Here is a 16,986-nt window from a genome sequence, read left to right as displayed (position 1 = left end):
CATTATCTAGCCCTTTTTTGGAAATTCACAGTGCAGGGGCGCCTGGGTGGCTCAGTCAGTTAAGTGTCCGACTTGGGCTCAGGTCATGATCTCGAGGTTCGTGAATTCCAGCCCCATGTAGGGCTCTGTGCTGACAGCTCAGAGCCTGGAGCCTGCTTCAGATTCTGTATCTCCCTCTCTCTCTGCCCCTCCCGTGCTCACACTCTGCCTCTCTCTCTCTAAAAAATAAACATTAAAAAAAATTTTTTTAAAGACATTGACAGTGCAAGGGCGCCTCGGTGTCTCATTGTGTTAAGCATCTGACTCTTGATCTCAGCTCAAGTCATGATCTCATGGTCATGAGATCGAGCCCCAAGTTGGGCCCCATGCCTGGCATGGAGCTTGCTTGAGATTCTCTCTCTCCCTCTCTCTCTCTGCCCCCCCTCCCCCTCTCCCTCACTCACATGCTCACTCTCTCTCTTTCTCTCTCTCTCTCAAAAAAAAAAAAAAAAAAAAAAAATAGAGCCTAGGGAAAGTTCTGAGAAGTTCTGTGGTAAAATAACACATTGTACTGTAGCTCAGTTTCCCAAAGTTTCTTGACCACAGCATCCTCTGTTCACGTGCCACCTGTTACCATCTCATAGAGCTAGTGCTCTTAGGTCTTAGCACAAGACCTCACTTCTTTTCACGGTGCCTAAATCTGGCCCGTGATCCAAGTCCACAGGGCGGGGCAGCCCCTCACCTGGGGGAGGTGGGGGCGCCTTCGTGAAAACTGGAAGGTGGTGCTGCTCTGGGCAGGTGCGTGGCTGTGAGCAGACAGCACCTTCATGTGAATTCGAAACAGCTTCCCTTTCCTCCAGCGGTTGCAGCTCAGATCTAGGCATTTGGCTTGTTGGGTGTTTGGGAGAAACCGGGCACCGTGAGCCCCACGTCCTGTCCCAAGGGAGGCAGTGGAGGTGAGGCACCAGGAGATAGGCAAGAAGGGCTTCTCCGGACTTGCCGGGGCTCCCTGTGGCTGCCTGCTCCTTGTCGCTAGGAATCTTCTCTCACCCCTCACAGGTGAGACCCAGAGAGAGACCCAGCCCAGCCCTGCTCAACAAAGAGAGCAACTGGAAATACAAAAGTCCTCTCCTAAGCCCACCAATTCACCAACTGTGACCACAGGCACTGATGCAGCCACATCGTTTGTTAAATTTCTCCTTTCACCCAGACCTTCCAGAAAGTATTTACCGATTTGTTGATTCATTCAATTATCTAAGATACATTCATCGAAACCCTAGCACGCGCCAGAACCAGTGCTAGAGGTGGGGGCTACAAAAATCACTGAGATTCTGTCCCTGCCCTGGAGTTGTTCACAGACTAGGGAGACAGACCCCTGTGCTGTGACCACAGAGGTATGAACACAGGGCCACCCAAGGGGGAGACCCAGTCCTTCCAGGAAAAGAGGATTCCCACCCCCCCCAAAACCTCTATCAACCTCCAGGCCAGAATTGTTGCAAATCAATTTTTGGAGCTTCTGTTGGACATCTGGGTGCAAATCATCTGTGCAGTCTGAACCTGGGATTTTCTTGAGACCTTGAATCTTGTGTTGGATGGGTAGTGTCTTTGACCTTCATACACAGCCTGAGGAACAAGTTAACTTTGGCTCTGTTTCCCCCAACTAAGGCATGTGTTTTAGGTGTTGGCTGCTATGTTCACACAATTGGGTCCAAAGGTAAAATATAAAAGATGCCTCAACTCTCAGGGGCCGCACATTCTAGTGCTCACACGATACTACAATTAGAAACTCTCCATTCACTTTTTCTGAGACCGAATGTGGGGGGAAATAACAATAACTTGTGTTTATTGAGCACTTACTAAGTACCAGGCACCGGGCCAGTAGTCTCTATGAACCGTGTCATTGAATCTTGACAACAACCTTAAGAGCCAAGTACTATTCGTGTCCTTGTTTTAGAGCTGAGGTTTGCAGAGGGCAAGTGTTTGGCCATGATCTCACAACAGTGGAGTCTAAGTGGACCCATAAGGCATTTTTGTTCTATCTCTTTAGTGGGGACGTGTCGAAGGAGGTAGAGAGAGCTGGGCTGATCCCTTGACTAAAAAAGGGCTCCTGACCCCCCTGCTGGCTTGACGTACACGCTGGCTGAACCGTTTCCTGAAATGAGAGCTCCTTCCTGTCCTACAGGCCTCAGTCTCCTGATCTGTGAACCAAGATGACAATCGTCCCTATTGGACAGTATCAACACGGTCCAAACTTTACATTGTTGTGAATTCAGACTCCAAAGTATTTCTGACTCTTCTAGAATGTTCTTTACCTATATAAGACTACTACCTTCGGGTGCATGAGTTAAAAATGTTTACTATGATAACTCAAGAATGACAATACAGAGGGAGTGACATTTTCATCTTAGTCCTGAAGTTTTAAGATCATAACCCAATTCCTGCTTGTCGGGCTGCGACATGGGCCTCGGCTCCAAACACCTTCTACGGCCAGGCTTCCCCTTCAATCACCACATTATCTGCAGTGACTTATTCTGCAAATAATTTGACAGATAAATCTCCAGCCCTTTATCCCATGATCAAGGTTACTTTAAAGTAATTCTGGAAAGACGCTGACATGTCTAACGGCCCAGACAGATGCAGACAACAGATGGTGTAAGGAGACAGATTTCTGCTCTAACTAAGGAGCATAAGGGACCACGTGTTAACTTTCCTCGGGCAAAGGTAATATAACAAGGACTCAGGTTCGTCTTTTAAGGCCCAGAAAGACGCTCTGCCTTTCTGCCTCTTCAGCCCCATCCCTCCTCCTAACAGAGAACCAATCTGGGAGAAGAATACCATCTCCCTCCAAACAAAACATATCTGGAGGGACTCGAAACAAAAGTGCCAGTGCTGTTGATGGGAATGTCACGTTGCACTTTCCAAAGTGCGTCGACATCCATCAGATTCTTACAGAATCCCTGCGAGCTAACCAGGAAGGGAAACCGTTTCCCATTTCTCAGACGGCAAACAGATTGTTCAATGGCTTGGCCAGGTCTTCTTCCTTGAAGTCCGATGCCCTTTCCACAATAGCAGTAACACCCAACAGCAGCACAGCCCTTTTTTTCTGCTGTAACAGTAACAGCAAACTTATTACTACAAACACTTTCCGTGTGCCAAGTTCCGCTCTTCTATGTGGAATAGGTAAATATTCCAACTCATTCAATCCCCACAACCCTATTTTCCAGATAAGAACACCAAGCACAGAGAGGTTCAGCCACTTGCACCGGGTCACACAGCTTGACAGTGATGGAGCCAGGACTCAGCCCCAGCCTCTGCTCTCGAACCCTACCTTATGTTGCCTCACCAGACACGGAAGCAGTTGCCTCTGATCCCTGCCAACTTCCTGCCACGCGCCAAGTAACTAAAACAACCGGACACTTATGAATAAGGTGGGACAGGAGCCTCGATTCATTGCCCAGAATAGCACCTGGCCCAGAGAGGCACCTCATAAATATTTGTTGAGTGTACGAAAAATAGACGATTCCCGTCTCGTCTGGCAGGCCCCTCTGCAAGACCGGGAGAGGCACACTCCGCCCTTGGAGCTCACTCGTCTGCCACATTTCCTTCAGCGTCTTTGAGCCCCGCTTCCAGTGCCCCCCACCCCCACCCGCCACCCACGCCAAGTCCTGCTGCTTACGGGACTACACGGGCTGTGCGGGGTCAACGGGCGTCACTGCAGAACAGCACGCATGTCTAAAGTTTCCCTCCCACTTCCAAACGGCAGGCTGGACGGAAAAACTGGCGGTCCTCCGCATGACAAACTGCCTTGTCAAGCTGCGTCTTCAAATCTCTCCTTTGCTGCCACCGCTCGAGTAAACAAACAGCCTTTCTTTGGCCCCAGAATGCTCCAGAGCCCCGGGTCTATTTTAAAGCAATCTCCAAGCGGGCACAGCAACTTTCCAGTTCTAAAAACGACGCTTTATCGAGAGCTCAAGTGTCTTATGATTTAAAAAAAAAAAAAACAAAAACAAAAAATCCCCTGACCTTACCTCTTAAATGTTCTCCCTTCTGGCTTTACTGGTCATGCCAACAAGGAGGCTTCATTAAGCCAGTTAGATCATGACCAGAGTGTCTTGCCAACTCGCCCCCTCTTTGAGCAAGCTTCTTGGGAGCAGCGTGACTGCAGGTGAATGCTGGGAAGTAGACCAAAGGTCATCCCCATGGCACTAGGAATCGGATTTCAGAAACAATGGCCAGGCTGCCAAATATGGAGGAACACGGTTCTGTGCGGCCCGGCCGCCGCCCATCTGCCCCGTCAAGGGAAGGCGGATGCTCAGGCCACTTCTGCTGGGTCACCCCAAACGTTTTCTTCACCTCAGGGCAAAAACACAAGATAGAAGTGGCTCCCCCACCCTGGCAGCCGAGGTCGCCCGGGCCTCCGGCCTCGCCTGGCAGGCACTTGGTCAGGCCGAGAGCGGGGAGGCCCCAGGAGTGGCCTTTTAGGCCTCCCCAGGTGGAATGTCTTCCAACATGAGAGGGCAGCAAACACGAACAAGCTTGGGGGTCTGAGAGGGCTGGCTTTGAAGCCCCACTCTTCCCTCAAAAGATGGGCGAAACGAGGGTCGTGTTTGCATTTTGACGCTTCTCCTTTGTGTCCGGAAGGGTCGAATCTAGGTTCTAGGTGGACACGAAGATCAAAAACCATGATATGGTGCGAGATGTTAATTTTAGCGGAAGCTGGGGGAGGAGTCGGTGGGAATTCTGTGCTATCTTTGCAACTTTTCTGCAGACCTGAAAATTCCCCACATAAAAGGTTTAATTAGGAACAAACAAACAAACAAACAGACAAACAAAAAACGACGTGGTCCCTATCCTCACAGCGAATGAATGGGAGATGCACACTCCGTGAACAATGTTTGTCTTCCTTTCCCCAAAAGCAACTGGGTCAAAATGCTAAGAGTCACCAACGAAACAAAACAAACAAAAACACAAAAAGAACCTAGGAGCCTCCAAGATGCCCGAGTTGACATGTTACGGGACATCTTTAGTCTGTAGAGAAAGAAAACCTTTGAGATGTCAAAAACATTGCCCAATATTGATGTCTTCTGTGGGTTTAATACTTCACGAGTGATGTAATTTAAAGAAGCCTAGACCGGTTTAGAAAACCCAGATCGTTGCACTTCTTGGAGGCTGTTGCTCTCTCTATAAAATGGGGGCCACGAACCCGGGCTGCCTGCCCCAGTGGTTGATGGGAGAACCTTGTGGGTACGACAGAGGGCTGCACAAATGGAGGGGAGGCTCTGCATTCAAAGAGTGGGGTATGTCAGAACAGCCTATCGAGTCCCGTAACATTTACTCAACTGAACTTCAAAGGTAGGCAGAAACCCTGTTTTGCCCCTCTAGGACTCCTCCATTTGCTCATTTTCGAGGCAGAGCAGCATGAAGCCGGGCTCCAGGGTAAGGTGGTTACCGGTGGTTAAAAGCCAAGCTTTACTGTTTATTTGGCTGTAAGCCTTTGGGCTCTATGCCTCTGGGACCATGTCTAGAAAATGGGGGTCATAATTACAGGGTTTTCAAGGTTAAATAGCATAATACATGAGAAGCACTTAACATAAGGCTAAACCAAGGAAGATACTCCTATACGCTAGTTATTACCATTACAAAGAAGAAACTGACTCAAACCTCATTAACTAAGAGCCCCAGGGGCTATCACAGCGTGGAGCTAAAGCAGTTAATCCGATTCTTCAGAAGATGCATCTGGCCCAAACCCAGAGCCACCGCTCCAGTGAGAATTAGCACCAAGCCTAACGGATCCCTGGGAGAAGAAACAGTGGCAGCAGACAAGTCACACTGAAGGAGCAATCCACTGTTACGAACTTGAGTTCATCCTGGTTCACTGTCCCTTCCTTCAATTTCTTTCTCATTTAGTGCAGCGAAATCGTCCCAAATACCCACCTGCTGCCAGTAGAATATTAGAAGACGCGGTTCCTTCTAGGGCTAGTTTAGTGCTGTCCGGGTGTTGGGTTCCTTGGGTCCCGCAGGAAAGAGAGAAACTTTCTCCCCAAGTAAAACTGGGGCCCCAAGCATTTGTTGCTTCAAACGATACGTGCGCATACGTATGGGTCGTTTATCTATTAAGCAGAATGATCATCACGTGGTGCCTGAGCCACAGCTAACCTCAGCCTGCAGAGACATGCTCAGTCACGTTGGTGGGTGGTCCCAGACCCCGGGGTCAGCTCACGTAGCACGGGGTCCCCTGTCCTCCTGGTCCTCTGCTTCTTGGATGTGGGGGAATTCCAGAACGCGAGGTCACGCGGCTGAGGTCGCCTTCAGGAACAAACTTCAGGCCCAGGCTGCCTCTTGGACGCTGAGCCACGAACTAGAGGGACCTGCCCCAGCGAGGCCTGGGCTGGGGGCCGCGACCTGCTCTGTGCCCTCTGAATCCTGTTTGTTTCCTGCTCCTCCCTCAGCTCTGAGCTCAAACAGCAGCTCCCCCGGGAGGCCTTCCCTGAACCCAGGGTCGGGTCAGGCGGCTCTGCACCTGTCTTCTTGCTTCATAGCATTGATCTCAGCTTCTATGGTTGAAAATCGTTTTTCTCTGAGACTCAAACTACAGAAACATCCAGAGGGTGACATTGCTTTAAAAGGGTTTTTTAGGGGCGCCTGGGAGGCTCAGTCAGTTAAGTGTCTGACTCTTGGTTTCCGCTCAGGTCATGGTCTCGTGGTTCGTGAGTTTGGGCCCCGCACTGGGCTCTGTGCTTATGGCGCAGAGCCTGCTTGGGATTCTCTCTGTCCTTCTCTCTCTGCACCCCACCCCCCCATCTCTGTCTCTCTCTCGCAAAAGAAAGAGTTTTTTAAATTTTTTTTTTTTTTTTCAACGTTTATTTATTTTTGGGACAGAGAGAGACAGAGCATGAACGGGGGAGGGGCAGAGAGAGAGGGAGACACAGAATCGGAAACAGGCTCCAGGCTCTGAGCCATCAGCCCAGAGCCCGACGCGGGGCTCGAACTCACGGACCGCGAGATCGTGACCTGGCTGAAGTCGGACGCTTAACCGACTGCGCCACCCAGGCGCCCCAAGAAAGAGTTTTTTAAATGATCATGTATTTTTAAGCAAGGCCATTACAATAATAGAATTGTGTGTTCTTCTCTCCCCCCTCACAGTGTCAGAGCCATTAATGGCTATCATGACGAGCCCAAGAAGGATCCAGAAAGCGGTAATGCAGGTGGGTTGAATGCTGCCCTTCTGCTCTGGAATCCACATGCCCGGAGCTCAGAGGTCTTCTGTGGGGCTTCCCAAAGTGAACACTTGAGTACAGAACGCTGAATGACTCTGCTGGTCACCTTTCACAGCGACTTATTTCACCATCAATCCCCCCATGCAGGTCCTGACGCAGGAAACCCCAGCGAGGCTACTCTTGTCACAATGCCATCTCCACCTCTGTCCCAAAGAGGGACACGCAGACTAGGACCCGGGCACTCCCAGAGACAGCGCAGGCTCCGCTTGGCTCGGTGTTAGACATTCTGCCGACCTCTGGCCGGATCGTGCCTTCCGCCCCATGTGAGTCACCCTCCATAGCTGTGGTTCTGTGTGTGGTTTCTCTTCATTCCCAACCAACACGTCTGCAGGAGAGAGTGGCCCGGGGTCTGGGTGTGGGTCACAGCCGTGCATGTTAGGGACCGGGCTGCTCTGTGCTCCCTGAGATCACCCTGCCTGCCCCAAGGCTTCAGTGAGTCAGTCACGGGAGGGAGGGAGCAGGAGTGACAACTAGGACCCAGGAGGCAGCAGCGGGCAGCCACCAGGGGCCGGCCTGGAGCTGAGAGGCCTTAGCTCATTCAATAAAGGGGTAGAATCGGTCCAGCCTGTTTGTGTGAACTTTGCCCACCAATGGCTTCTCCTCTCTTGGGACCACAGGGGGAAAAAAAAAATCCAGGCCATATTCCTAAATTTCAGAGTTTAAGCAGGGTTTGTGTGAATCAAAGAGGAAATAACTGACTGGTCAGCGGGATCCAGATACAGGACCACGGTGATGCTATTAAACTTGACTTCTTGAGTTAAGATTAAAAGGTCACCAACCAATTCAACGATCAGTTGTTGCCAAAAAATTTCAAAAGCAAAAATCATTAAGCTAATTTGCTGGCCCACTGCCAAGAGACTATGACGAGAGGTCCTTTCATGCTTCACATCCCTGCTTCTCTCCGTGACCGCGTGAAGGTCCGGTCCCCCCAGGCACCTGCCATCCCCCCAGCTCCCGTGCAGTTCAGTACATGCCCTGCCGCATCTGACCCCACTCTCCACCGCGTGTGCACCCCAATCAGCCATCAGAGGAGAGCTGCTCCCCCTCCCCGAGCCTCACGATTCCCAGGTGTATCTGTTTCCATCTTCTCCCCACCATCCACAACGGCGGAGGGAACCCTGATGTAAGCCCACAACCGCTCCAATCCCATTGCCTCTCAACGGTCAAGGCCAGCCTTCCTTTGGTCCACCCATCTGTCACCTGTCCTCTATCCACCTCTGCCTCTCTCCCTCCTTCCCACCAGCATGCAGGCATCTGGGATCTTCAGTCTTTAAACCTTCATACAACGCTCTCCACTAGCTACTGTCCCGATACTCTGATCCCTTTCCTAGAAAAATTTATTGCATTGTGGATACCCCTCTCTCTACTCCCTCTTCCTTATCTTCAGTTTCCGCTTCAGCCCTCTCCCCCGCAAACCGCATCCCTGTCATTCCACTGGGAGTGCTTACCAAGGATCTTGAGGGCAACATGAGGTTTCCCTCACATCTACGGACCCCACATCGCCAAGCCATTGGGCAGGTGTCTGCCTCGATTTCTCAAAAGTATCTGATGGCCTCCCAGGTCCCTCATTATCCTATGTCTTTGGCTACAACTCTTTCACGGACTCCTCCGTTTCCCCTTGGGCTCACATCTAAATATTAAAGGACATCTCAGGGATTAGTCCTGAGTCCCTTTTCCCAGTGGCCTCCTAACTACTGTTTCTCCTCCATTTCCGCCCTCCGCCCCTTAAAGACCATTCTCCACATAACAACCACAAAGCTCTTTTTTAAAACTTCAAATCAGGGGCGCCTGGGTGGGTGAGTCAGTGAAACGTCTGACTCTTGATTTCAGCTCAGGTCATGATCTCATGGTTCTGTGCTGTCAGCATGGAGCCTGCTCGGGATTCTCTCTCCCCCTCTCTCTGCCCCTCCCCCCACTCGTGTGCTTGCTCTCTCTCTCTCTCAAAATAAACAAATAAGTAAATGAATAAATAAATATTAAAAAAAAAAACCCTCAAACCAGGTTCTGTGACTCCTCTGGTGAAATCTGGTTGTAAATCTGCAAGATTTACCCTCACCCACCTCCCTGGTCTCACATCCCGCCATCATCTCACCTCCTCTCCTCCAGCCACACTGGACTTCTTTGCTGATCTCAAAATACCACAAGCTCATCCCTCCCAGACGTGTCACAGTTGCTCTTCCCTTTTCCAGAACGTTCCTTTTCCAGAACTTTATGTGGCTGCCTCCTTCCCGGCACATCAGGTCTCTGCAGAGAGGGCTCCTCTGGCCACTTATCAAAAAGAGCCTCTAACCACAACGAGACACCCCCCCCCCCCCCCCCCCCCAGGATGGCCACTACGGAAGCAAAAACCAAAAAGAATAACAAGAGGTGGCAAGGCTGTGGGGAAATTCGAACCCACGTGCACTGTTGATGGGAATGTAAAATGGTGCAGCCATCGTGGAAAAACTTGGTGGTTTTCAAAGAATTAAACATATGATCCAGCCAGTCAACTTTTGGATATATATTCCAAATCATTGGGAGCATGGAATCCAACACATTTGTACGCCCACGTTTATAGCAGCAGCATCCAAGCGTCCATCAGCAGACGTATGGATAAATAAAATGTAGAATGTGTATAACGGAATCCTATTCGGCCCTAAAGAGAAAAGCTGCAACATGATGAACTTAGAAGGCATTCTGTTTCAGTGAAATAAATCCGTCATCAAAGGACAGATACTGTATGATTCCACTTATATGAGGTACGAGTGTAGTCAAGTTGATAGAGACAGAAAGTGAAATGGTGGTTGCCAAGGGCTGGGAGTGGGGAGGGCAATGTGGATTCTTGTTTAATGGACACAGAATTTCGGTTTGGGAAGATGAAAACTTTCTGGACACGGATGGCGGGGATGCTTGCCCAGCAATGTGATGTGCTTAATACCACGGAACTGTCCACCGTCCACTTAAACATGGTTGGGTTGGATGGGGCACTTGGGTGGCTCAGTCGGTTGAGCGGCCGACTTCAGCTCAGGTCAAGATCTCCCAGTTCGTGGGTTCGAGCCCCGCGTCGGTCTCTGTGCTGACAGCTCAGAGCCTGGAGCTTGCTTCGGATTCTGGGTCTCCCTCTCTTTCTGCTCCTCCCCCACTTGTACTCTGTCCCTCAAAAATGAATAAACGTTAAAAAAAATTTAAAAAAAAATTAGCTCCTGATTCCAGTTACCCCTGGAACATTTATTATGAGTTTATTTGCCTGCTGGCGCATTGTCTGTTTTTCCCTGTGGAAGGGGAAGCCGTGCCAGAGTCGATTATGGCTGAACTATTCACTGGTGATCTCAAGTGCTAGAATAGTGCCTGGGAAACAATAGGCACTTGATAAAGTCTTTTTAAAAAACATTGTATTTTGTTTACTTGTTGGTTTGTCTGTTTGCTCACTTGCTTCTTTTCTTTCTTTTTTTTTTTTTAAATTTTTTAATGTTTATTTATCTTTGAGAGGGAGAGACAGAGCGTGAGCAGGGGAGGGGCAGAGAGAGAGGGAGACACAGAATCCGAAGCAGGCTCTAGGCTCTGAGCTGTCAGCACGGAGCCCGACATGGGGCTCAAACTCATGAACTGTGAGATGGGGCTCGAACTCATGAACCTGAGCCCAAGTCGGACGCTTAACTGACTGAGCTACCCAGGCGCCCCCCACTTGCTTATTTTCGAACTCCCAGCTGGATGTCAGTCCCAGGAGGCAGGGACACGGTTTGTCCAATGCACAGCACCTACACCAGTACCAGCCACCCAGCAGAGGCTTCAAAATTGTCCCGTGAGTGAATGAAAAATCATGTCCACATCAGGGAGCCTGTCCGTGGGATCCTGAGCTCGGTAGCAAGGTGCTGTGGGAAGTCCCGAGCTGGACGGAAGAACCCAGTGCAAAAAACTCTGGTCTGCCGTTCTCTGTGATGCCCAGGAGACCGGGGTTCTAATCCCTGCTCTGCACTCACCCCGATGACCCACAATGATTAACCTCGGAGCCTGCTCCTTTGTCCATAAAGCAAAAGTGAGCAGCCTGGTCTGCCCACCTCACGGGATTTTGATGAGAACCGGGTGAAATCACATGTGGGCAAGGCTCCACCGTGCTCTACACACATGACCGCATTATGTCACAACCTCAGACACTGAAACTGCTATAGAAACATAAAGATGAAGGGAAATTAAGATGGACACACTAGGGCTCCAGCAAGGCTTGACTTTAAACCCCACAAATCTTCCCCTTTCTCATTCTTGAAGCCCCCCCCCCACCCCCACCCATCTCCTTCACTTGTTTTTGTGTAGAATCCTTTGCTCCAGGAACTCAGTATCCATATTGGCATCTGGCGACCTCAGTGTATGCTCAGTAACGAGACTCTGGTGGCCGGTGCCACCTCAAGGACGTGGCCAACGGGACGGGCATCACATACCACGTTCCTATCGAAACTGCCCAGGTCCTCTATTTTCCTACAAACCCCCTCAGTCCTTTATTCCAGGCGGGTCTGCAGTCTTGAAGGCATTAACCTGCCACAGCCTCTTTCACCTGGCACAGTAATAAAAACTCTCGTTTCCCATCGCTTCTCGGCCTTTTGGCTAAGAGCAAGTGTAGTATCTGTTCTTATCAGTTTAAAACTCTCGTTCCTTTTTATCCCCAAACTCTGTCTTCATGTCATATTTTGGCTCTGGAGCACAGAGGTCGGTTTGCGACAACGACATCCCTGTTTGATGGGACATCCAGCCACCCTCGAGGGTGCAGCTGCTGTTTCCTTAAAGCCTGGAACCTGTCCCCTAGGAGCCTAACCCTCCTCCCTAGGTGTGATGGGCTTTCAGAGCAGGTGGCATTTTATTGCCTCACGCTGACCACGCCCACAAGCACACACCAACCTTGCCTGACATTCTCTCCAGGAAAAATCTCCTTGAAATGGATGCAGGGCCCCGAACTTGCCCTCTTCCCCAGCAGATGTCAAACACTTCAGCCCGAGCTTAAATTCTGAGACTCAGCCAGCTGCACAACGACGCTGACAATGGACTCAGAATGCAATCTGGTTTTTGTTTTTGTTTTTGTTTTTGTTTTTACGACACATCAGTTTTGCCCACTGGTGGTGTAGACGGGACCCCCACTCCATAAAAGCCGCACTCCAGGACAAGGGAACGCAAAGCCGATGAGTGTGGAAGGTTAGTGTTGGCTCCCAGCATCTGCGTTATGTGGAAAGCATAAGCCTCATTCAGCATCTCACAGCATAGCGCACCAAAATGTCATCTTAAAAAATCTAAACCCATATTGCCGGGGCACCCGGGTGGCTCAATCGATTAAGCGTCCAATTTTAGCTCAGGTCATGATCTCGAGGTTTGTGGGTTCGAGCCCCGCATCAGGCTCTGTGCTGACGGCCGGAGCCTACTTCCGATTCTGTGTCTTCCTCTCTCTCTGCCTCTCCCCCGCTCATTCTCTCTCTCTGTCTCTCTCTTTCTAAAATCAACAAACATTAGAAAAAACTTAAGCATGTATTGCAGATTCTACTGTTTTACAACTCATTTGAGGTAGTTGAAAGGAAGCGATGGGAGGAGGAGCAGCAAACCTAAAACTGTAAAGGAACATGCCACACGCAAAGGCTGCAAACATCTAGGTGTTAGGAAGGGGACTGAGATGCGGACCACGCACAGCACACTTCGGGTACCTGCGCAGGCTCAGGGTTTGGAGGCCACAGGATGACGTTATGCAAGCCGGAGTTCTCTTGCTGGAAGCAAAGGAGTCCCGCCATTAGGATGGGCCGCAGGGAACAAGACCCCCCACACTACCACAGGGACAGTCTTGGCTGGTCTCTATTCCCAGGTCTGACCTGCTGGGTGTACTCCCGCCCTGCCTGTGGCTACCAGGGGACATTTGTCCCAGAGGGAAAGGCACCTGCAAGTAGGCAAGGGTTGGGACTGGGCAGGCCTGTTCTCCTCCTTTGCCCCGGTGACGTGGCTGATCCTCAATGCCAGGTCTTTAATCTGTGAACCGGACCTTCCTTCAGACCTGGGTCTTGCCTTCTAAAAGGTCACTTGTAAGCAGAATGCTGGGACCCCCAAGTGTCTCTTCACAGAGAAAGAGCCTCTGGGAGAGGCCGGGGGCCCTGGGTGGGATGGGAGGAGGGGAGGGTGGAGGCAGAGAAACTAGTTTGGAGCTGTCTGGACTGATCCAGGTGTGAGGTAAGAGGGTGTGATGGTGGGGGTGGAGAGGGAAAACTAAAACTACATCTTGGACACGTGGCACCTTTTTGTCTTTTGAGGAAGTGCTCTAAGTGGCATTGATGGAGACGTCATCAACCGGGGCTCACCTTTCCCCTGCAGGGGTGGGTGCAGGACTCAGGCGGGCCAATCGGAGTGCCCACATCCAGTGGCACATGGATTGATCCCAGACAGAGCACATGACCCCATCAGGGCCAGTCCTTAGTCGGTGCTAATCAGAGGCTGGATCGCCAACAAGAAGAAGCCTGGATGCCTAGAGTAGCCGGTGGCATGTTTTGTTTTGTTTTGTTATTTCTGCAGGCCGAGGGGACATCCCTAAGCACTCGGGCATCACGGAGGAAAGCAGAGCAAGATCCAGAGACAGGAGATCTCCAGCATCTTCTTTTGAACCTCTGGACTCAGTGACTGCTGCAGCTAGACCCTCTCTCTGGACTTCCTAATCCTACGAGCCAAACAACCCTTCTCGGCCTATAGTCGTTGGAGACAGGTTTCTGTCTCTCGCAACCAAAAAAAGTCTCCATTAAACAGGAATCTAAAAGACGAAATGGCCGGGCCATTAATTTATTAATTATTAATCATAGAGTGACTTATGAAATGTGGACAAGGGGGGGTGAGTGGAGTCAGAGGTGATCCCCAGATTTCTGTCTTGGATGGTAGGGTAGATCGTGGTACCCAGGAGGGGGGATCCAGAAGGAGAAGACGATTGGGGTGGGGGAGCTTAATTCAGGTTTGAGGAACAGGAAGTGACCATGGATCATTCAGGTACAGACACCCAGGAGACAGTGGAAAGATAAGTCTGGAACACCAGCCCCACGGGGGAGCCCTGATTCCTGTAGCCAAATACACTTGTGCTTTCTTTCCACTTGTTTCTCTGTGGAAGGCAAACCTTGTTCTGACCCTGGAATCCTGAAGGCAACTCCATCATGTCCCGCTGGGTCATGTGGGGCTGAGGTTGGAGATGTGAACCAGAAGGGAACTGAGGAGGGAGAACAGGGTTTGGGGCTGGCAGGAGGTGAGAAGATCTGAAACACTGAAATATATATATTCATCGCTTGCAAGGATATAATGAGATGGACCCCGCCCCCATAGCCTGATGAGAAACGTATAAATTGGCATCACCTTTCTGGAAAGTATTTTGAATATAGCTATAGATAGATCTAGATCTAGAGCAAGAGTTTTGAAATCACCCTTTATTTGACCTAGAAATTCCATTTCTATGAGTCTATGCCCAGTAAACCAGCCTTCAATTCTAAACAGTGTAGTTTAGTAAAGGTAATGGAAGAAAACTATAAGCCACTTTAACGTGCCTCTATTTGTGTAGAAATTCATCTCAGATTAGAGGAGTTCAGCCACTGCCACAAGGAGTTCTCAAAGCGGTAAGACAAATATTCCTCTATTCTAGGTTTTCTCAACCTTGGCACCTTTGACATTTTGAGATGAATAATTCTTCATTGTGGGGGTTGTCCCCGTGCATTGAGAACATTTAGCGGCATCCCTGACCTCTACTCGCCCCTCCACTCTGGAGACATGATACCAACCCTGCCTTCAGACATTGACAAATGTGCTGGGCGTTGGGGTGCCTGGGTGGATGCCTCAGTTGAGCATCTGACTCTTCATTTCAGCTCAGGTCATGATCTCACAGTTCGTGGGATCAAGTTCCACATCAGGCTCTGCACTAGTAGTGCAGAGCCTGCTTGGGATTCTCTCTCTCCCTCTCTTTCTGCCCTTCTCCCAATTTCATGCCCATTCTCTCTCTCTCTCTCTCAAAAATAAACAAACAAACAAACATTTATAAATAAACATTTATAAATAAATAAATAAATAAATAAATAAATAAATAAAATGCAAGATAGAACATTTCTTTAAATTAGAGACTACAAAGAGGTAGGACATGAGCCAACTCCAGCCACCAGGAGCATCCTTTTGACTCACAGAATGTTCAAATATAATTTAAAGGGGCGCCTGGGTGGCGCAGTCGGTTAAGCGTCCGACTTCAGCCAGGTCACGATCTCGCGGTCCGTGAGTTCGAGCCCCGCGTCAGGCTCTGGGCTGATGGCTCAGAGCCTGGAGCCTGTTTCCGATTCTGTGTCTCCCTCTCTCTCTGCCCTCCCCCGTTCATGCTCTGTCTCTCTCTGTCCCAAAAATAAATAAACGTTGAAAAAAAAAATTAAAAAAAAAATAATTTAAATTAGTTGCCAACACTTGAAAAATTGTAAAGTTTCTTTAAACAATCTCTTCTAGAAAGTAGAAGAGGAGAAAGCACTCCCCAACTCATTTTATGACGTTAGCTTTAGCGTGATACCAAAAGCAGCTAAAAAAGGAAAACTACCAAGCAATATTTAGCATGAATTTAGATACAAAAATCTTCAACAAAATGTTAGCAAATCAAGTCTAACAGTCTTTACAAATAATTATACACTACGACAAAGTAGGATTAATTCCGGTATCCAAGACTAGTTCAACATTTGAAAATCAACAGCGTAATCTAATATATCAACAGCCCAAAGAAGAAAGATCATATGGCTACATCAATTGATACAGAAAAAAAAGCATCTGAAAAAATCCAATACCTATCCATGATAAAAAATCCTCAGCAAACGAGGAATAGAGGAGCATCTTCCTTAACTTGATAAAGAGAATTTATAGCTTAGTCAGTAGAGCATGCAATTCTTGCCCTCAACGTCATGAGTTCAAGCCCCACATTGGGCCTAGAGCTTACTCACAAGATAGATGGGTAGATAGATAGATAGAGTGTTTTTAAAAGAGAAAATTTAGGGGCGCCTGGGTGGCTCAGTCGGTTAAGCCTCCGACTTCAGCTCAGGTCACGATCTCACGGTCCGTGAGTTCGAGCCCCGCGTCGGGCTCTGGGCTGATGGCTCAGAGCCTGGAGCCTGCTTCCGATTCTGTGTCTCCCTCTCTCTCTGCCCCTCCCCCGTTCATGCTCCGTCTCTGTCTGTCTCAAAAATAAATAAACGTTAAAAAAAAAATTAAAAAAATAAAAATAAAAAAAATAATAAAAGAGAAAATTTATAAAAACCTGCAGCTAATATCTTACTTAACAGGGAAAGACTGAATGCTTTCCCCTCACAATTGGAAAGCAGGTGAGAATGTCCACTCAGACCATTTCCAATTAACATAGTATTGGAATTCCTAGCCACAGTAATAAGGCAAGAAAAATAAATAAAAAACATACAGAATTGAAAAAAAGAAATGCAACCCCCCCCCCGCTTTTTGCAAATTGTCTACATAGAAAATCCCAAGGAATCTACAAAAAAACTTTTGGAAATAGTAAGTGAATTCAGCAAAGTCACAGGATACAAAATCAACACACAAAAAAATCAATACACTGACAATGAACGTGTGGAAACCAAAATGAAAATACTATTTATAATCACTGCAAATAAAATGAAATACTTAGGCATAAACTGAAAACGTATACAGGATCTATATGCTGAAATTTATGAAATGATGATAAAGAAATCAATAGGACCTATATAAATAGAGAAGCACTGGGTGT

General features: G+C 48.9%; 1 protein-coding gene and 1 pseudogene across 1 annotated transcript in view; one reads left to right on the top strand and one right to left on the bottom strand.

The window, feature by feature from the left end:
• The window catches only part of TACC2 (transforming acidic coiled-coil containing protein 2), a 214,718-nt gene that overhangs the window by 178,381 nt on the left and 19,351 nt on the right, over window positions 1–16,986 (bottom strand). Inside the window, 1 exon segment of the mRNA XM_045439735.1 lies at window positions 12,917–12,976. Within this exon segment, the coding sequence (XP_045295691.1) occupies window positions 12,917–12,976 (60 nt within the window).
• Window positions 11,815–11,934, top strand: LOC123577617 (annotated as a pseudogene).

The sequence above is a fragment of the Leopardus geoffroyi genome, chromosome D2 (assembly GCF_018350155.1).
Source record: "Leopardus geoffroyi isolate Oge1 chromosome D2, O.geoffroyi_Oge1_pat1.0, whole genome shotgun sequence".
NCBI lineage: Eukaryota > Metazoa > Chordata > Mammalia > Carnivora > Felidae > Leopardus > Leopardus geoffroyi.
Note: the sequence above shows the minus strand (reverse complement) of the source record. Positions and strands in the feature narration are given on the sequence as shown.